Source organism: Myodes glareolus, chromosome 14 (assembly GCF_982192425.1).
Source record: "Myodes glareolus chromosome 14, mMyoGla1.1, whole genome shotgun sequence".
Classification (NCBI taxonomy): Eukaryota; Metazoa; Chordata; class Mammalia; order Rodentia; family Cricetidae; genus Myodes; species Myodes glareolus.
The window spans coordinates 60,185,893-60,208,047 of NC_142039.1; the positions used below are offsets into that span (position 1 = coordinate 60,185,893).

At 45.8% G+C, this 22,155-nt stretch overlaps 1 protein-coding gene across 2 annotated transcripts; it reads left to right on the forward strand.

Moving 5' to 3' along the window:
- Positions 1-1,312: 1,312 nt before the first annotated feature.
- On the forward strand, positions 1,313-21,946 carry Cd83 (CD83 molecule). Of its 2 annotated transcripts, XM_048417079.3 has the most exons (5): positions 1,824-1,982; positions 2,073-2,194; positions 16,620-16,815; positions 18,662-18,768; positions 20,371-21,946. In XM_048417079.3, the coding sequence occupies exons 1-5, from the start codon at positions 1,946-1,948 to the stop codon at positions 20,497-20,499; spliced, it is 591 nt and encodes a 196-aa protein (XP_048273036.2). In that variant the 5' UTR covers positions 1,824-1,945; the 3' UTR covers positions 20,500-21,946. The 2 variants fall into 2 exon arrangements, with proteins under 2 accessions (XP_048273097.2, XP_048273036.2); XM_048417140.2 differs by lacking the exon at positions 20,371-21,946 and having other exon boundaries at positions 1,313-1,982; positions 16,620-16,808; positions 18,662-18,762.
- Positions 21,947-22,155: the final 209 nt, after the last annotated feature.

Consider the following 22,155-nt stretch of genomic DNA (forward strand, 5'->3'; position numbering starts at 1 on the left):
CAATGGTGGCACAGGTCTGTAACGCCAGAACTGGGAAGGGTTGTGAGTTCAAGGCCAGCATGTTTACTTAGTAAGCTCTAGCCTTAAAAAATAGAACTGGGCTAGGGTCAGGCAGGGGGGAGCAGCATTGGAAGAAGCTTCTGTCCCACTGTCAGTGAGGGAAAAATAATCAGCTAGGCATTCATATCAAATCGTGTTAAAACGGGTTAAAGAGCTAGATAGAAAAGCACACATCCTGAAAAGTGTTGGAAGAAACACTGGGTATAAGTGGGCAAGCCTGTAGTTTTCATAAAAAGTGGGACACCTGGGAGGTTGCCATGCTACAGCGCACAGACTCATAGCCACATGCACGTGGGCAGCACTAATTGGACTCAATAGGTAATATATACACACACACACAAGTGTGTGTGTGTGTGTGTGTATTATGTATGTATGTATGTATGCATGTATATACTCACTATATATGGAGAGTGTAAATATTTGTATATGAATATAAGGATAGTGCATATTTATATATACACATACATGTGGAGAGTGAGATGAGGGTGAAATTGAAACTGAGCGGGAGACAGTGAGAAGAGATCTAGAGAGAGCCTGAAGTTGGCAGGGGAATGGAGGGAGGGACCTGGGAGATGCTGGAGCTGGGGAGTAGGAGGTGGACTTTACAAGAACAAAATGCATTCATATATGAAGGGAAAATAACAATAAACTAGAAATGCCACCAAGCACTCAATGATGCCTAGTGGGTTCGAAACTGTGACCCAAAGGAATATGGCATAGCCACTAAGCAGTTGCTGAAATTATTTTTAGTATTGTGAACCTGCTCATAAACTGCTAACCTAAGCTAACACAAAACAGAAAGAGAGTAGGAGGGGTAAGGAAGGTAAGCCATTAAAACATGTACATAGGCGTGGAAGTCAGTACACCAAAGGTTAAGGGGGTTGTTTCTGTATGGCTTAGAAGTGACTTTTCTTTAATAACCTAATTTGTGGTGTTCACACACTTCTGGATGTGAATCCCTCCCTCCAACCCCCAGTGGTTGCCCTGCAGGGAGTAGGTGGCTACTTTAAAAAAAAAAAAAAAAAAAAAAAAAAAAAAAAAAAAAAAAAAAAGGAGTCTCCCTTCCCCAGAAGCCTCAGTTAGAGGTGGGAGCTTGTGACTCTCCACCCCCTCTATGTTGAAAGATTGATTACTTGGTTTTGGGCAGCTAATCATTGATGCCTAGAATTCAAGAAGATTTGGTGTCATGTCCTGAAAATACTGTGTCATTCTGACCCTTCCAGAACTCTGTCTCTTAAAATCTTTCTATCCCACCCCCTTTCCCATGGTCGCTGAGCCTTGGAAAGTGGGTGCGAAGCAGATGGACTCAATCTTCTTTTAGACATTGTTTTCTAAAATACTTATGAGCATGCATGTAATTAATGCTTTAGTATAAAAAGATCTCTTTTGTTCAAACAATGTAAACAAGGCCGGATGATAACCCAAGAAGAAGGCAGGGAGCCAAGAACTGCAGGCGTATGCCACTTTGCTGGAAGTCTAGTGTATCTGCCCCTATCACAAAATCTGGAGAGGAACAACAGAGGAACAACGTCGCCACAGCCCTGGGCTTCGGAGGAAGCTGCCCACCCTCCCTCAACCTGCAAGTACAGCTTGATGGCCTTATTCCCCGGTTGGGCTTGAGGGTCATCGAGCCGGTGTCACGCGTGCCACCGCGGCTTCTAAAGCCACAGGGAGCGGGGCCGTTCCGCGGAGCTGCTTGTCACCGCTGGCCAGCCGCAGCAGCGACGCGGACTTGGGGACGCGTGCGCGGGGCGGGGACCGGGCCACCCGCCTCCTCCGGCTGGGGAGTCCCCGGGGCCGGAGCACGGGGAAGTCCCGAGCAGGGGTACAAGAACGCAGCGCGCGCCCAGGAGGGTGGCCTGGACGGTGTCGCAGCTCTCCAGCCATGTCGCGAGGCCTCCAGTTCCTGCTCCTCGGCTGCGGTACGGCCCCCAGCCTGTCGCCCTACGCTGCCTGCGACCTGCCTCGGTGGCCTGGCTTACGCCTCTCTGTCTCTCCCCTTCCTCTTGCAGCCTGCAGCCTGGCGCCAGTGATGGCGATGCGGGAGGTGACGGTGGCTTGCTCCGAGACGGCTGACCTGCCGTGCCCAGCGCCCTGGGACCCGCAGCTCTCTTACGAGGTGTCCTGGGCCAAGGTAAGCGAGAACCGGGTCTGAGCGGGTTTTATTTTTTTATTTTTTTTTAAATTTTTAATTTTTTTTATTTTTTTGCGGGGAACAGAGGAAGCAGACAGCCTAGGGACTGGGTCCCCCGGGGCCCCGGTTGGATACTTTAGCTATTCTGATACTCGACCTTCTCCCACTGGGCTGCATCCGCATCCAGAGCCCAAGCATCCTCACGTTTTAGTTCCTAGCAGGTTATGATCAAAGGCGTCTTGATGTGAGTGATCCCACCAGAGGTTTGCAAGGGAATGGATCCCTGCCGCAGGGCACCTGTGGGCGCAGCCAGGAGGCTGCAGAGAAAGCAACGTGGGCCCAGATTTTGGACACGAGACAGGAAGCATGTCCCCATACTCCTGATTTCTTGTGCCCTGTGACCATGACACCTTCAAAATACAGAAGGGAGAGGAACACTTGAGAGGAAGGTCTCTAAAAGGGTCTAAAATGACTTAGGTTGGCCACAGGAGTTAGTCAGGAGTGTCCATTTCTTTTCAGCCAAGGCAGCCCCTGAGGGGTCCCGCCATGAGTGAGGACTTCCACAGGAATGTGCTGGAGCGGGAGCCCCAAACAGGAGAGACTGTTTCCCTGCCCCTGTGGTGGGAAATTGAGTTTCACAAGGCACAACACTTGAAAGGTTTCCTTTCACCGATATCTTAAGACTTCACAATTGTAGTTCCTGTTGTATGCTAACTAAAGCCAAGCAGCTATAATTTAATAGAGCCGGCCTTTGCACCCCTTCTTTAAGTGAGCTTCGGAGGCAGGCCACCTCCATTTTAAGGCAAATGAATTCAATCCCCAGGGGTGACTTTCTGATTTCCTGGCTTACCTCTGAGGAAGCCTCTGCCTGATCTCAGTTTCCCACAAAACGCAGGGCTTCCTTCTTCCCGCTGTGAAAGATGCTGTGAGAGCGCGTAGTATGTATGAGTGTTTAAATACGCAAGAACATAACACACACCAAATGTGTGTGTTTGCGTGTGTGTGTGTAAGCGCGCGCACGCGCGTGCAGGTGTGCGCGCATACAGGTGCGCGCGCATGTGGTATTTGACCACTTTAGCCAATTGTCTGGGCTGGAGGCTAGTAGCTTAGTGGTACAGTACTTACTTAACATGCAAAAGCATGCTGAAACCCCGAGCATCAAACTAAAACCTAACGGAGCCAACCAAACGGGTTGACGGTCCCCAAAAGACAGCGATGGCACCAGTTCTTTCTACGTTCTACCCAGCATCCAGGGTCTACCCTCTTACAGAATCTAAGCTGACAGCGTGGTACCACGGAGACCGCAGGACACTGCTGCATAGGACACTATAGGACAGCGTGTGAGGGAGTGTGAGGGGGTGGGGTGGGTGAGTGGATGGGGGCCCTAGTTCTTTATTTCTCCTTTCTTCACTGTGAACTCAGAGGACAGGAGTCCAAATTTTTTGAGTAGTCAAAACAATAACTCATTAAACATATTACAAAAACAGTATTTGAGGACTCACCATATGCCAGACTATGGGGACAAATATTTATATATATTATCTTCCTCTGTCTTCTGGAACAGTGTGGCCTTAAGAGTCCAGAACTATGCCTGTTCCTACTTCCTGATGAAGAGACAGAGCCCTGGGGAACAAAATACGTGGGCTTTGACCCAAGCTGTCAGATTCCAGATCTTGGGTTGTTAGACTATCTTGATATCTCGATGTTCTACTTTAATTACTTTGGGGAAAGAAAAACAAAGTGTCCCTGAGCCAGCCAGACAGTAGACTTAGCCATCATCTCAAGGAGGGCGCAAACATGAAACCATGTTCTCTCCCAGACTGTAATTAAAAAAAGAAAGCATCATTAATATCCCCAGGGGAGTAATTAAAAAGTACTCATGAAACAAGTGGATGAAATTTCAGACTGTGAAGTTCAAACAGTTGTCAAGTTAAATCTTCTCGCTCGGGGTCGTTTGGAATGGTTCAGTAAATCATAGCAATTAGCCTTTGACCTCTCCTTAGATGTCGGCAGATGATGTAACGCTGTAATGTATGTGCTTGTTTATTGGACATGGTTCTTGCAAGGTCTGGCCTGAAGGTCCCTTAAAACTTCTTTCTAGAAAAAAAAAAGGCAGTGGGAGGGGGGTGGTAGAGTGCTTGCTTACTATGAATGAAGTTGTGATGATCAAGGAAAAGGTGGTCTCTATTCTCATCCCCTCTCCATGGTCTTGGTGGCTAGAGGAGCGTTACAATGCCAGCCCACTAACCAAGTACCTTGAAATCGATACGAATTCTTTCTTCTAGGACTTTCGGATGAGTCCCATCATATTTGCCATTTTCCAGGTCCCAAATGAATAGATTGGTATTGTTCTTGTTTGTATGGCAAAAAAAAAAAGAATAGAAAGTTCTAGAAATAAGGCCAGTGGCGAGATACCAAAAGGCCTCATTTTATGGATGAAGCATCTTGGGTTTTTCTGTATGGTTTTCTTGCAAAATGTTCTGGGGGAACTGTGAGGTAGGGGATTTAAACTCAGAACCAAAGGCCAGTCCAGTTTTTCTCACTTCCCTTCCCCGTCTCTGTGCTGGTATTATAAAACCTGTTTCCTGTCATGGGATTAGCATGGAGAGCCCCTTGAAGTGAAGTTTCACTGTGTGCCACCCTGAATCACACTTTTGCGGGTGGTCACAATGACATAGGGCTTAAAAGTCCATTTGCCATTTCGTCCTTGGGTCCCATAGCACATTCCGCCATTAGCCAGTTGGCCCTGATGGCCTGTGTTTGAGAAAGGACTCCTGCAAGTCAACTCATACCTTAAAAACATCTCTTGCCTTTTACCAAAAACTCAAAGCAGATGGAATTCAGTTAGTGTCTATATAAACATTGATGGATCGGGCCACGTCTGACTTCATTCTCTGTGTCTAAGATGTGGTGATGGGGAGGCCGGAGGAATTCAGTAGAGACAAGTACAGATCCAAGGCCAAATACAGACAACACCAACCCAGCGTCCTCCAGGACAGCGTTCCCTTCTGTGGCCCGGTACCCTCCTAGCTGGAACCCCTGAAGACGCCTTCTCTTCCTACCTTTTAAAGTAGAGTGGATGATAGAAGAGAAATAGGAAAATCAATAAGTTGTATCCATTGAGACTGTGACTCAATTTAGTTTTCAAAGTTCTAATAGATTGCAGCTTGGGTATGAGGAGGTAGTTTGAGAACATGGGCAAATAGGCTTTGATCCGTCATTCTTTGGCTATTGACCATGACATTTGTATACACTGGGGTTTCAGAGGACAGAGTTGAATATAAGGCTCTGCATGAGGAGCTGTGACCGTGCCTCATGGAGCGTCACTGTGTCTGTGCTTGCTTCCACAAAGCTACAGTAGGTTTGAAGAGAGAGCCCTGCTCCAGAGAGACAGCTTTGGGCATGGTTGGTGTCCTTCCCTGCTAACAAGGAGGAGCCATTTACTCTACAGATCCAGCACCATCCTGGATCATGCTTGGAGCCCTGACAACCTCCGGTGAGGCAAAGTGAAAGGGGATATCTGATGTGGCCTCTGGGAGATACTGCGGGGGTGGGGACAGCCATGCGTCACAAGACATAACTCTGTTTAGACAATTGTCAAAGGAAGGGAGAAAGGGGAAGTAAGACCGTGATTTCAGAGAACTGACCACATGACTTTAGGGCTTAGAAAAGTCTTGGTGAGGATAGAGTATGGGCAGTTTGGTCCAGTGCTGTGTTCCATTTCTGTACTGGAAAGCAGGCCCTCTGAGAGCTCGAGGCTAGGCACCACACCAGTGTGTTGGCCTTGACTCATTGGACTGCAGTCTCCCCTGGATACTGGTCACTCTTAGTGAATATTTCCTGTCTCTACCAGTGTGTGATGCTGAGGTCTGAGGGCAAGGCCTCTGAAATGAGCTGAGGGATTGAAGTCATCCCTGGGGGACTACCTGTGAGCTAAAAGGTACTACTTTTTGAGTTTCCTTGATTCTCAGAGGCGATCTAAGAACATGTTTATTTGGGAAAAAAAGAGAAACATTTCCATATTAAATTTAGAAGGACTGAAAATCTGAAATGTGAGAACTGTATGTATATTAGAATTAAAGAAAAATACTATAGTCCCCATAGGCATGTGCCCTCCTTGCCTTGGAGAAATCACTTTTAGCTCTAGCTATGAAAGACGTGAAGTTGGGTTTTGGATGTCTTTCATATTTACACAGCTATTGTAGCAGCCTCCAGGACCTGGTGATAGCTATTTCAAAATCAACATGGAGAAGATGGCTCAGTCAGTAAGATGCCTACTTTGAAGCCCCAGCACCCATGTAAAAAAGGCAGCTTCCACGGCTAGGGTCTGTAACACCAGTGCAGATGGCCAGAGACAGGGGGATCCCTGAAGTTCATTAGCCAGTCAACCGAGTCAAATCTGGGAGTTCTTTGAGAGACCCTGTCTTGATAGACAAGGTGGAGGGTGATGGAGGAAGACATCTGGTGTCCACACATAACAGACATGTGGACATACCCGTACAGACCCACACTCAGAGACAAAGCAAACATTTCCAGAGCAGCGTCTTAGGCAAGGGCAGAGAAGTGAACCACGAAGCATCTTTGGTGCAGGTGAGGTCACTGGCGATCCAGAAAGGATGAGGTCACTGGTGATCCAGAAAGGATGAGGTCACTGGTGATCCAGAAAGGATGAGGTCACTGGTGATCCAGAAAGGATGAGGTCACTGGTGATCCAGAAAGGAAAATGGTAGAGCAGGTAAACCTAGAGATGATAGGATGGAGGCAAAATGGGGAGGACTCAAATGTCAATGGTGAGTCCAAGGCATACCATCTCAGCAGTAGTGAACCACTGAAGGCGTTTCAGCACAGAGAATGATGTCATACAAATCAAGGAAGAGTGCATTTCTCATGGTGATGGAGAGAATGTAGCTCGTCTGAGAAGACAAATGTTTGGGAGCCTGTATTCTTTGCCTGCACTGAAATTCCCATCAGGTTAGCTCAGCGAAGGCCAGCGCACATCTTTTTCCCTTGGATTTGCTCCATCACCATTTCTGTCTGCGCGGTCAAGGAAAGACGAGTCTACCTCAGAGAGAATGGAGGAAGTCTCCGCCAGACTAGAATGGTGGCTCACTGAGGTTTTGAACATGGCTGAACATGCCCGAACATGGCATTGTTCATGTCCTTTGGCGGGTAGGAAGAGGGCTACTGAGAGTTGAAGAGAAACACCAACAAAGAAAAACATGTGCTTTCCACAAATACAAAAGGGAACCTGGATCACATGAGGCCTGGGTTTCCTGGGGTTATTCTTAGTTGTGTCACCGCGTGGAAAAAGGAGAAGTTTCCAGGAGACCTCAGTGACGTAGGCGTTTATGTAAGGCAGTCTTAAAATCAAATTCATTGCCTAGAAAACGGTTCCTCTGACTAAAACTGCTTCCATAATCTTTCCAGCGACTTCAGCAATGATTCTAAGTGTGTGTGTGTGTGTGTGTTGCACACACACACACAAGACTGTATGTATGCTTGGGAATGGTAACCTTGCGCATCTTCTTCAATCGCTCTCCACCACATGTTTTTAGACAGGCTCTCTTACTGAACCCGGAGCCAGCAAGCTCAGGCATCCTCCTGTACCACCTTCCCCAGGGCTGGGATCACAGACTTCTACCCCGTTACCCAGTTATTTCTTTTTTTTTATTTTTAAACATGGGTGCTGGGGATGTAACTTGATCCTCATGCTTGGACTGACTGAACTCTCCTTTGCTTTCCTTAAGTTTTGTACCAACACTTCTGAGTCCAAAACAGAGAAGGGCCGAACATCTTGCCCTGGTAATAGTCTGTCCACACTCTGAGTGTGTGTGGAGTCTTTTGGAATCTTGATTTGTGTGTGCCTTGTTGTTGCTGGTTTTGTGTTTTCATGGAGGTGCATTGGAGCAACTTCCTGTGTGTGCTAGGTGGAACTAGTACGGACTGGAAGACCGGGCTGCAGTAACATCACGTGACAGTTTCTTGGAGCACTAATGAGTCACTTGCATGTTCTAATCTGAGTTCTCTGAAAAGGAGAGATCCCAGAAGACTTGGTGGCTGGGGAGGATTGTAGGTCCAGATGAAGAAGGACTTCTGGAAAAGGAAGATGTTAGTTACCGCATCTGCAGTTGCCAGACTTTCTGGGTCAGTTCTGGGGTGTCATTCTTTGAGGAAAGGTGGCACATACGTAGGACTGATTCAGTAGCTGGGGCCACATGGCAGAGTTCCCTAAATGCCGCCCTTATGTAGTGGTCTGTGTGTGGGTCCCCATCAGTTAAGACTTCCTGTTACAAGGAATTGCAATTCTATCTTAAAGAAAAGGAACTACGTTGGCTTTTCCATGATGTATTAGATTATTTTACTTTATTTTTAAAATTTCCATTATATATACGTCAACATAGTTCCTTTTCTGTAAGAAAAGCTGGGCTTAGAGGTATGTGAATATCCCCCAGTCTTGGTGACATTTTACCTCTCCTCTTTCCCAACCTATGTTTTGATGTTATTGTTAGCTTCCTCCTGGCAGGGAACTACTAACTGGCAAACACCCTTACATACCAGCCCCCCACCTGCCAAACAATATCTTTCTGGTTGGGTTTTTCTTTTAATAGAACAAGTATCCGACTATTCTTAAGTGGCTATGAGTGCATTATGCAATCCCAATTAGTCTCTGAGGCCGTGGGATGTCAAACCAGGGTCAAATAGACCTCTACTAGACTCAAGGGGTTCTTGTGGTTCTGTGAAGGACATGAACTCAGATCTTGGGGTACCAATGGGTACCCCAAGATGGCAACCTCAGGATGGTTGCTGAGAATAATGAAATGTTCGACATTGCTGTGGTGTTTTGGAGACATAATGGTCAGCTGACCTGGGCTGGAGGAATGCTTTAGACAGTGAAGTGCTTGCTGTGGAAGCGCATGTATCTGATCTCCAGGACCAGCGAGAAAAAGAAGGGTGTAGTGGTGTAGATCCCTGGAGCTCACTGGCTAGCTAGCCTAGCCAATCAAAAGAGTTCCTGGCCAGTAAGAGATTCTATCTGGAAAGACAAACAGAAACAAGATTGACTGGTGCCTAAAGGAGCAACTGAAGCTGTCTTCTGGTCTTTACATGCACATACGCCCACATGAACACACACATGCATACACGCGAACACACACCCACACAACACACACATGTACACACACACTACACACACATACCCCCCACACCTGCCACACATATACCATACACACCACACACCACACACACACACCAAACACACACACATACACACACACTCCCCCATGCAACACACCCCACACCTCCCACACATACACCACACATACACCACACACACCATATATACACACCCACACATCCCACACATACACCACACACACACACCACACACACCACAAACACACACATACACCACACACACACACACACACACCACACATATACACCCTACACCCCATACCTCCCACACATACACCACATACACAACACACACACACACAGTACATACACACACCATACACACACTCACATGCACACCACTTGAACATGAGATTTCTTCCTAGAGCAATGGATTGAGATTTCTAGGATAGTTTTACCAGAAAATCAGCCAAGAAGGATGAGCTGGAAGGAAGGAGAGTCTGTGGATGGAGGGGAAAACAACCAGTTATGGCGGCGACAGCTTCTCCCCCACTCTCCCAACTCCACAGCACCCAGGAGTGTTTCTCATTTGAGAAAATATCTTGTAACATATTCCTTCTAGACAAGGGAAGGAAATGCAGAGATGAAGTGACTGACTGGAAATGACCCGATTAGCTAGCGGGGAAGCTCAGATTTGACTTCAGTTCTTCTGATTTGGAAGCCAGTGTGCTCGTCACGTTTTCATTATTTTTCAAATTCATTCATTTATTCAGAATGTATCCTTCCTGTGTGCAATGAACTAGTCAGCATGCTGAATTAAGCCTTGGCTATGTAGTTTTAAAAATTAACATCTTTCGGGCTTTGCATCTGATTACCAGCAGACTTAGGGTAGGCATGCAACACCATAAATATCTTCACACCGCTTTTCTAAGATGTGGTCACTCAGTCCTGGGCCCAGTGGGTACAAACTACCCTCGAGCTGCTCAGCCAGTTGGCCAAGAACAGAATTGGTGGTAGGGCTGGGAATGGTTCCCACTCTACCCCACTCCAAAGCCAACGCTCTTAATTAAGCTACCTCTGCCATACTCATTACTCTTGTTAACAACCATAAATCCAACTCTGTCTGTTAGACCCAGTACATTTCAAAGCAGAAAATCATTTTCCTAATAAAACTACACTCAGAAAAAAAAAAACCCGACATTAATGCTCATACATTTTATCCTCACTATGACATCAAACTCAGAGCCAAACTGTTTTGCACACTATAAAGAGCTGTTTTTATGATGAATGGAGATTATATTAGCACTTTAATTGAGTTAAAACCAAAGTACAAGAATGTTAGTGCACAGGAAATGCAATTAACAAAAAGCTGCTCCAGCATGCTTGGGATACATCAGATTAATGTGATGACACCTTTGAACATTTGGCATCTCCCTCTTTCAGTGTGGTTTATCAACTTGGTAAATGAAATGTTTAAATTCTGTGCTATTTTTCCTTCCAAAAGGAACCTTTCTTTTCCAACCATGCTTTACCACATTTTTTTTCTATTTTTTTATTTTTTTTAGCAAATCTGATATCTGATGAACGCAAGTTTCTAGTTTGTGATCAAAACTCCTTGTTTGCCTTAGCCATCAAATTTGGTCATTTCAAGGACATTCACATGGCGTGTGTGTGTCTTGCGTGTATGCTGTGTGTGTATGGTGTGTGTGTTTGTGTTGTGTGTGTGCCTGTGCTTGCAGAGGCTAGAGCCTAAAGTTAGGATCCCTTGATTACTCCCCACCTTTATTCTCTTGTGGCAAGATTTCTTGGTTGAATCTCACTATTTGAGTTAGACCTGTTGGCCAGTGAGTCCCTTGGGCTCGCCCACCCGTCTCTGCACTCCTAGTACTGGGGTTATAGGCATGCCTAACTTTTAGGTGGGGCTAGGGAACCTGAACTCAAAGCTGCAAACTTGCACAGTAAGGACCTTGTCCTCTGTGCCATTCCCCAAGTTTCCAAGTCCTCTGTATGCCTTTTATTTTGAGGCAAGGTTTCTCTGAGTTGGCTAAGATGGCCTTGAACTTTCAGTCCTCCTGTCTCAGCCTTCTGAGTAGCTGGGGTCACAGGCTGCCCTGCCAAGTCTGATTAATTGTCATGTATTTGAATCAAACTACATAAATTTGTTTTTAGAAAACCTTTGCCGCAATGGTTCTTAGTTGAAATACGGGCTCCATCCAGTATTATTGAATTAGTTTGTGCTTATTCAAATTTATCTGTCATTTATTTTTAAAAATCTTTTTAATTCACTTGCTCTTAAAATCAGTACTTTGTGTTTGCTTGATGTTATGTTTGGCGAATTAAAGGGAAAACTCAGTTTAGCTTAGGTCTTGTGGTTTCTTTAAGGTCAAATGTCTGTCTCAGAGAAAGAATACGATATTTAGGCCTTTATTCAAATTGGAGGCCGTAAGAGAAACAAAAGTCCTTGGGTTTTCTCAAAACAGGATGCCGCATATTTTTTTTTCTAATTCAATAAAAAAGCTCAGTTGTCAGCATAAAAGTTAATCCACAGAGTGTGGATATTTAAAAGAGCGTTGGAATGAGCGTTTTGAGGAATTAATTTGCCCAAATTATGTTGTGCTTTCACGTGCTGTACAGCAATATTAGCATCGCAGAGTGCGCATTAAACAGTTCCCGTCAATTATGCTCGGCTCTGAATGAATCGGAGGGTTCCTTTTGTTAGAAATTACTATTTCCTAAAATGCTTTTGCAGAGAAGCAATGAAACACTTTTAGACTTGGAATGTTTAAAAAGCTGCTCTTGCCAGTGGCTGATTTTGAGCCAGCTCCAATGCTCATAAGAACTCAGAGAATAAGGCAAAGAGGGGACCAGTCCATTCGTGAGTCTGTGTTCCTCCTGCCTCACCACCCGGGGCTGTTTTGGTCACTGCTGGTTCACTTGACATGGCAAGATGACATGAGCCTGGCCCCGGGTCTTTTGAGAATCATTTGGAGTTTTACATAAGTGGTTTCCTGGGCAACCACAGTGCTGCATTCTGGTTTTGAGGACCTAACACAACAAAAATGGTTGCTCCTTTTACAGTAGTGGAGAGATCCTGTATTTCTCAGGTAGAGTCACAGGACAAGAAGGGTCTGTCTGCCCCCATCCTTTGGATAGTTATATCTTAAAATGACAAAAGAAAGAGCAGCAGCCACTGCAATGCCTCAAACATGAACGAGGAGAGGGCTGTGAAATACTCCCGGATGCACCGTATGACTCTGACCGCTGCGTCCTCTTACCCATGACTTCGCCTTTATCCATCTCAAGGCCCTGTGGCCAACTGTAGTCTAAACATTTTATATGAAACATTGGAGAAATAAACAATTCGCAAGGTTTACGCTGTTTGCTGTTCTGAGCAATGTGATTAAAAACCTCACACCTTGTCCTGTCTGGGATGTGAATCTCCCTTCCGTTCAGTTTAGCTCCACAGTATAGCTGCCTTCCACCATGAGCAGTCTTCATGGCTGTCAGATACGCTTGGTATCAGATACACTTGCTTACATTCAAGTCTCCCATATTTTGCTTAATAATGGACTCAATGCACAAGAGTAGTGATGCTAGTGATTTGGATATGCCCCAGAAAAACCACAAAGCGCTTCCTTTAAGGGAACAGGTGACTTACCGAGAAAAGAGGAGAATACAAGCCCTTCAAGCTGAGGCTGTTAAGGTCCACGAGAAGGTTGAGTCCTTTATCCTGATATTTTGAAGAAGGGAAAAGAGATGCTTACTTGTTCTGTTGTCTTGCCTTGCACTGCAAAGTCATGATCATGGTGTGTCATCAATGCTTGAGTGAGATAGAAAGGTATTCATTTTGTGGGCAGAAAATGTGTGCAGAAAACCTCCACCTGGTTTAGAAACCAAACTGTCTGAGTGAGTATGTATAGGAAAAAACCACTGTGCTTTTCCAAAGACAACCTCAGTTCTACCTGTGATTTCAGAAACCCACTAAAAAGGTCTTGGATAGATTCCCATGGATAAGATGTGACACCATTGTGGTTACTTATCAAGCAGAATGCTGTCAGTCATTTAGCAAGAGTTCTTGGTTATGCTAGCTCCTGGCACTGGTTCTCTGTGGCACCGGGCAGAAAGGGTCTTTGGAGGAGACCTGTGAGAGCGGAGGAGGTATTTGACTGTAACTCCACTGATGGGTGTGATGACTCAGCAAGGCAGAATCTGGCAGACCATTGTGCCCATAACCTTGTTCCGCATCTCCCTTCGTTTCTTCCTTCTGTCCTCACCGTCTCACCTGGATTTTCTGTTGCTACTAGCAACTGGAATCGAATAGCTAAAATTGTTCTGGAAGTCCGTAGAAATCTGACCACAAAGTATACTCCTTGCTGTTGGAGCTGCCTTGTTACAAAATGAATTTCTTTGCAGATGGATAGAAGGCTATTGCCAAGCAGCTCTGGTCTCTGCCATCAGCCTGCTTCTCGAGTCCCAGCAGCTAGCTTTATCAAAACAGGCATGGTCGGTTATACAGCAGCTCCAAGGAGTACTGTTGGTTTGATCTTGACTTTCTCATGGACTTCTCTGAACTGAGAGAGGACCCTCTTGATGGAAAGGTGCTCCCCGGGAGGAAAGCGGGGGTGGGTCGCCGCTGAGTGCCTGTTGCAGCATATTTGCCATCGAGGGTTGATTTAGAAAAAAAGAGATGGGTGGAGCATTGGTCGGGATTGCACAGAGACTGAGGTGGGTTAATCAGCTAAGACTGGCCTCATGTGGCAGCTGATATAGGTCGATGCTGCTGGACAGTCAGGGTTTGGGAAAGTCATAAGCCATGAGGAACTGCCTCTGTCTGTCCTAGAATCATCTGGATGCTCTTTATTTCTCTGATGGCTCATCAGCCACCTCCTTTGGTTGCTTTGTGTTTAAGCATGCTCCCGTGTATGTGTGCATGTGTATGCATGAGTGTGGAGACAGGAAGTCATTGTTGGGTGTCACTCAATCACTCCCTGCCTTATTTTTTTTTAAGACGGGGTTTTCCATTGAACCCAGTGCTCCCCAGTTTGACTATACTGACTGGCTCTCAAGCTCCATGGATCCCCCTGCTACTGGTCCAGCACGGGGTTTATGGGCATGTGCCTACCGCACCAAGTTGTTTTATGTCAGGGCTGGGGATTGAACTCAGGAACTCATGCTTGTACAGCAAGCACTTTGCTGCTAAATCAAGTCCTCGGTGCCAGTCTTGTTGAATTCTTGAACCTCCAAAGGCCCCAGACTTTAGTTCTCACCTGGAGAGTCTTGATTATTTAGTAGGAAACTTCTTAAAATGGGAAGGACTGCCAAGAAATGGGATTTATGTTCGCAGACAGACTGAGACGAGCCATTTTTTTCAGCGTAGTTCTGGGAGTGCGCATAAATCTGCCAGCAGATGTCTCTGTCGCCCACTCCACAGGAATATCAGCATCTCAAAGCTGGGACCGGACTGGGTAACCTTGCTGTGCATTGCTTGGCTTCCACTGACCCTGAGTGTGTGCGTGTGTGTTCATGCAGACACACGTGAGTGTGTGCACCTCTATTGCAGAGTGAGTCCCCAACCCCTTGGCTATCTATTTCCCTGCCAGAGTCCCCTCTGAATGCCAAGGAATTGTTGCATGCTCCCCCGTTCACTGTTTCAGCTGCTGGCATAGAGAAGTCTGGTAATTTGTCCATTCCTCTGAGGTGGCTCTTGGGCGCTGTTCTGACAGTAGAGATAGGTGAGGGTTGTCGTTTGTTCCAAGCCTTCCTACTGGTCTCCAGCCAAGCAGAAAAGGGCAGTTCCAGGTTGTTTGGGGATGCTGACTCCCTGCCAGCACTGGAAGCAATATTCTGCTTTACTGTTACTGAAAAGCTATTTTAGAAGCTTTTAATTAAGGTGTGGCCAACCTATTGCCTGAAGGATACATGTGGCCCAGAATAGCTATAAATGTAGCCCAACACAAAATTGTAAATTTATTTAAAATATTATGAGGCATTTTTGTTTTTGTTTTTTTTAATTAACTGCACATTTCTCTGGGTGCGAACCTTGTAATCAGTGTGCTGTGGTGTCGAAAGGTTAGATGGACCTAAAGGTGACGGAACCAACTGGTGAGAGCGGATTAGAAACACATTCAGGCCTTGCAAGCATGAAGGCCTGAGTTCGAGCCACAGAAACCACAGTAAAGCCAGATACAGAGGTGCACGCTTGTACCCTCAGGGCTATAGTCAGAACTGGGAATCACGGATCAGTCAGGCTAGCCTACACACAAAGCTTCAGGCCCGTGAGAGACCCTGTCTCAAAGAACAAAGTGGATCTCACCTGAGGAATGCAGCTGAGGTTGTCCCCAGGTTTCTACACAAGTGTGTGTGTGTGTGTGTGTGTGTGTGTGTGCACGCACACACACCTGCACACATGAACATGCATGCGTGCCCAAACACGTACACACTAAGAGATGTATGGGAATGAGAGTAGATATTGAATGTGGTATACATCGCATCTTTAAGTAGAAGAAGATACTGAAAACAACCCACAAATGAATCTCCAAGATAGCCCAAGAGAAATTAAAAATATCTAATTTAACAGTAATTTTTTTTTAAAAAAAATTAAATTGCTTGGCTGGCTTGGCATCTAGTCTATCAGGATGGCCTGTCACTGTCCTTCCCTCCATAGTTTGATATGACTCATAAAACCTCCTCACGCCGTTCTCCTCAGCATCTTCCTGTCTTAGAAGAGAGACAAACATGGTCAGTTATACGTTGTTTGTGACTTTGAACACTGAAGGTGCTGGCTAACAGGGATCTTTGCTCATCTGTACCTGGGGTTTGGTTGAGTTGTCTGGCAGTGTTTTGGTTTTGTTTGTTTTTTTAAGAGATTTAGGAAGTTTTCCAAGAAACAGACTGACATCCAAAATTAAGAACCAGCGAGTGGTGGATTTAGCATCTGAATCAGACAAACGAAACAAAGCAAAAACAAAACAAACAAACAAACAAAAAGAAACAAAAAACAAAAGAAAATTTAAAAGGGAACAACAAGAATAAAATCCAACCCAGAGTGATGCACACTACGCCATGGTCCCCACGTGACTTGCCAGCCCCTGCAGGGTAGAGGTTGGCTCACTGGTGCTCCAACCACAAATCACATTCTGATCTTGTTTCAAAGCGAACCGAGCCTGAGAGAGGTTTTTGTAGATTCTCCTCTCCCCTTGATGCATGCACTCTTGATGGATTCGTGAAAACAAGTTGTGAGACCTTCCGGTCAGTCTGTCAATAAGTGTGACTCCTTGTTGCTTCTTCACAGCTCTCGGAGGGTGGCAACGAGAGGCTGGAGCTCCCCCACAGCAGGCAAAACGACTCCTTCGAGGAGCCCAGGACAAGGTCTTACTCCCTGACGATCCAGAACACTACGGTCTGCAGCTCTGGCATCTACAGGTGTGCCCTGCAGGAGCTGGGAGGGCAGCGCAACTTCAGCGGCACTGTGGCTTTGAAAGTGACAGGTGAGCTCACTTGACTTCCCACAGATTGGGCTGTGCTTTCTGTGTGCCCCGAAGTCTCTCCTCTTCTGAATCTGACCCTGCAGCTAAGGAAAACCTCTTGGTTGGAAACCAATTCCTCTGAAGAACAGCATGTTTTTTTTTTTTCTCTATGTGGCTTAATCTATGCATTGACTTTTGCCCGACATTTGCAGGCACTAAGGCCAGAAGTGACAAACATATTGTCACTCAGGCCCTGGTTTTGCACTACAATTAGACTTTCCTCATGTCCTGTATCTTAGAACTAAGTTAATAATCTTCACATCCCAAGATTATGAGTGCTCTTTAAAAAGCCAGTCAGCATTTGCACTTTGCTCCCTGCTGACCCCCACCCCAGACACAAAGACCTTACACCCTTTTTAACATCCAGCCCTCTGCCATGGTTTGCTTGTCTTTGTGACCCATTGTCCACTTGCCATGAAATGAATGGAGTAGCTAAATATACATCTTCCCCAGGGGCAAGCTAGTCTCTGTTCTGCGCTTCTCAGTACACAGAAGGCTCTCAGCAAATATCCAAATGGATGAGAAATGAGACTAGCCCGATTGGGGGGGGGGGAGTTCTGAGGGACAGAGAGGAAGTGAAGAGCATAGCAGATTGCCTTCCATCTTCTCTACTAACACAGTGTTGCCTCCAAGTTAAGGGTCAGATGGAATGAATTGCTCTGATCTAGCCCAGATGTTAACGCTGACACTCACTAGTGCGCGGCTGGTTTTGCCACTGTTTTAATCTAAGCCTCATCTCTCAGATGGGGCCAGTAACATCTGTATGTTGAGTCTGTTGTTAATTTTAATGAGATATTACACTAGGTAATTTACTATTTAATTTAATATTATGTAATTTAATATTATGGTGCCTGAGGTAGACAGAATACTCAGTTGTTGTTAGGGGTCCCTAAGATAACATCTCTCAACCTTTTCCATTGAGTTATAGACCCTCATGAGAATCTTTTCCTAGACCACTGCATTACAGTTTGGAATCTAATCTCAGCTCCATAAGACTCAAGGGAACAATTTCTTGAAATCATCTGCCCGTTGCCTGTCCCTGCCCAGGCGGTGAGCCAAGCCCATTGGCAACCTCACTGCAACGCAAGCCAAACATCAGCTAGTGTCTGAATGGGACACGGCCCTTCTCCCTGACTGTTCCTGATTGGGTCTCCCTTCTACCCTCCTCTAGTGCCACAGCCGTGGCCTCAAACATCCTGAGAGAGCCTGTCCTTACACCCTATGATGCTGGCCTTCTCTAAGGACCGCAGATGAGAGATGAGGCAGAGTAGAATGCTCAGTGTGCATGCAGGAAACCCTAGGTTCAGTTTGAAGTGCCAATAAAAACCAGGGATTGTGCACATGCCTATAATCTGGGCACTCAGAAGGGAGAGGCAGAAAGATCAAGTCATCTCTGAGTCACCTCTGTTGCATGGTGAGTTCAAGGCCAACTTCGGCTGCGTGGTACCCTGTCTCAAGAAGACAGATAAAACAAAGCTCTGGATTTCTTGTAAAGAACAGGCAGATCCCCAGTTTCATTTTCTAGTTTGAGTTCCCTTAAGTTGCGGACATTCACCCAAGAGTTCACCTAGTCACACAAAGTTAAGGCAGTTCATGGCCCTGGAAGCTCAGCAAACATCCCACACATCCTGTGGGCATACAGCCAGAGCAATGTGTTGGCAACCACTTAAGACTTCAGTCACTGCTACCACAACCGGTCTTTCCTGAACTGAGGGCAGGGAGGGACACATTAGGACCAGAGGAAGCAGGAGTGGAGCAGGGTAGGAGAGTCCTTCAGTGTCTTCATAGGTTCTTTCTCTTTCTTAAGGATGCCCCAAGGAAGCTGCGGAATCTCCTTTCCGGAAGTACAGGGCCGAAGCCGTGCTGCTATTCTCTCTGGTCATTTTCTACCTGACGCTCATCATTTTCACTTGCGTAAGTGTCTGTTCAAAATGTCTATGGCTGTGATGGGGTCCCTGGGGTCTGACGGATGATTCCTGTAGGTTTTGTAGACAGTGTGAATCGTTGAACACTCACCCACTGAAGGCTGGACACTGGAGGCCTCCATGCTGGGAAGTGCCCTGGGATTCCTCCAGCTTGCTTTTGGTTTAGTGAGATACGTGGAACGTTGTGTCAAGCCTGTGTCACATAGGTGGCTTATATAGGAAAGCTGAAGAATCCCATGGAGACCTGAAGGATTTGTGATCACAATGTCTTCATCCACCACCTTGGGGCAGAGGCGTTGCTCTTGCAGCTTTGATCACATGGCTCTGGGCTTTTTCTCTCTTAGTGGATCTGCTTCTGGTTTTGTACTTCGCATCCTTTTAAAGACTTGATCCTAAGAAGTCAGAATACTGGGGTACCCAAAAGGTCCTCTGGAGTAGGGGATGCCTGCCAGTACTGGGCCATTCCTGACATGCCCTTTAGCTATTTATTGGCCATAGGCTCCAGCTGGAAGTCTCTTAAGCCTATTTTTGCCTGGCTATTCACATGGACTGACCATGTCCCTCATGGAACAGGGCCATCTGGGACTCGGCCCAACTGGGAAATAATCATCTCCATATATCCCAAGGTCACCAGAAGGACTAGCTGCACAGGGAGCAGGATAGACTCATCCTGGAGCCTTTGCAGGGCAGGCTATTGTCATCTCATCTGCCATGTCCTTGTGTTCAGCTGCCTGTCCCTTTCCCTGTTTCTGATTTCTGTTCTAAAAATGAATCAATAAACATCATATCATATCCCATAACTATATAAAATTATTATAAGTGAATAAAGATTTCGGTCAGGAGCTTATTTTTTTTAAAAAAAAAACCAGAACAAAATGAAATACTGGTGTTTCATAATCAGGCAAAGGTGAAAAAGTGTATTTTTTGCAATATCCATGACTTTGAAATGAATTGTTGAGCAATATACTAAGATTTTTTTTCTGGATGTTATCAATTTCTCAAAGAATGATTACAGCAGTTGATCTGAAGAGGGGTCTTAAGGTGTATGTATTTTTGGTGGTGCTATCAATAAGTAAAGAACTTTTCATAAAAGTGATTTAAATAAAATAGAGGCTTTATTTAAAATAGTTTTCAAACAAAAAGCTAATATATACAGATAAAGCAAACGACTTCCATGAGAACCCACTGCATAGGACAGACATGGTGGCTATGCCCCTGGTCTCCTAGAACTTGTAGTTTGGTCAGCAGTGCTGTCTGTTCTATAAGAAGATAACTAGGGTGGTCAGACAGTACATTCAAGATGGCTGCCTCTGGTTTCTTGCTGGCAGCTGTCTGCTTCCACAGGAGCTGGCTTTCCACATTTGGGGCAGTAGGAGCTAGAGAGCACTGCAGTTAGAAAGCCATGAGTCTCCTGGTGAGACTTGGAAACATCAGGGAAGTGGTACTTACAGTTTGAAAAGAATGAGGGGTGGTGGGTATAACAGGTGCTTCCAAAATGAGGTGCCCAGACAGCTCTTGGGGGATGGTGTGACACCCGTCAAGTTTTCCCAATAATTTATTTCTCAAATCTTCTCATTTTTCTTTTTTACAGAAGTTTGCACGACTACAGAGTATTTTTCCAGATATTTCTAAGCCTGGTACGGAACAAGCTTTTCTTCCAGTCACCTCCCCAAGCAAGCATTCGGGGCCAGTGACCCTTCCCAAGACAGAAACAGTATGAGTAGGGTCTTTGCTGGTTTTTACGAAGCCGAGCGCATACCAGATCAGTGTGCCTGAATGCTGCCTGGACAAGAGAAGAATGAGCCCCACCCGCAGATGGCGACCTTCCTCTGAAGTCCTTCACCTGACAGTGGGTTCCACACTACTTCCTGCCACAGGGTCCTGAGCACCATCACATGATCATGAAGCATGGGGCCATCACTGCTTCTCTATGGCTGTCAGCTTAGTGTTTCATGCGGCTATCTGGTCAACCTCTTAAATGCTTTTCAGTCGTGTAAAAGCTATGGTGAGACGCAGGTGGAGCAAAGACATGGGAAATTTGAACACTCTGAGCTAGTCTTGTGACAGACTCCCAAGGACAGCTGTCCTCGTCTACATCTGGGATACAGCTCTTTGAATTTGTCCTGTTTGGCTGCACCAGTTCAGATGCCTCATATCTGCCAGAAGTTGACAGGCCAAGCTGTGAGCCAGTGGGAAAGATTTAGCAAATAATTTCCCAGTGTGAAGGTCCTGCTATTAGTAAGGAGTATTATGTGTACATAGAAATGAGAGGTCAGTGAACTATTTCTCAGCAGGGCCTTTTCATCTGGGAAAGACATCCATAAAGCGGCAATACAGAGGGGTGCCATGTTTATTTTTTTTAATCTACATGTACTTGTAAGAGAAGAATTTTCATGTTTTTCAGAGAAGTTTTTTTTTCTTTAAAAAAATGATTGTCTAGTTAGATAGCATTGCTAGCTGGCAAGCAGTCTGAGTGAATGTGAAGAGTGTCCCTCAGAGTGGGGACAGCAAGTTAGAAGCACTGTACAGTGTCCTGCTGGAAAGTGTGGACCATGGATTGCGCTACCCGAAGTCTGGCCACACTGTGCAAGCCTGTCTGTATGATCCTGGATGAGTCACTTGTGGCTTTCACTTTCTGGCTTGTAAACCAGATGGTTTTTATTTGGGTTCATTAAAAAGGGTACAAAAAAATGCGTCGGGAAAGCTGAAGATCCTATACACAGTGGCAACCCCACTGGGCTGTTATTCTTGATATCCTAGAGTTCGGGAGGTAGAGAATGCTGATCGTGTCTCACCTTTCCCATCAATCCAAAGAAAGCTATAAAGAGGACGCTACCATGTCTTCTGTGTGAACTCTTCCTGAGAAGTGTGGAGTCTGGCTCTGCGTTTTGTTCTTGAAGGACCAGTCACAAGTCCTTGGAGATACGGACCTATGGGAGCTACTGGGCCATGGCAGGAGGGAGTTCTCAGATGTTGCACTGATGTGACATTGTCGCGTTTCTTTAATGAACTTGTCCCCTTCCTCATTTGCCTCCCAAAGAAATGTTGTCCCTTTGATGACGTGTGCATCACCCACACTAACATGAGAGTGAAAAGCAATGTTGAGCTGACCCAGTGTTTGCCTCTTCCTCGCCACTTTCATGCTATTAAAGGCGTGCATGTGAGAAGCGGTGTTCTCTTCTGTCTTTATAATGATTCATACTTTGGGATGTGTGCTTGAATGCTGATTGGGGAATAAGAATGCGGAAATGGTACTGGGAAAGGATTTCATGTGTCCGGGGCAGGAGTGGGGGACAGAGGCATATGACTGGCAGACCTCTGTGACACGGCATTCCTTCTTCCAAAGTCTACCAGATCCATCCTGGAGCTGCATCCC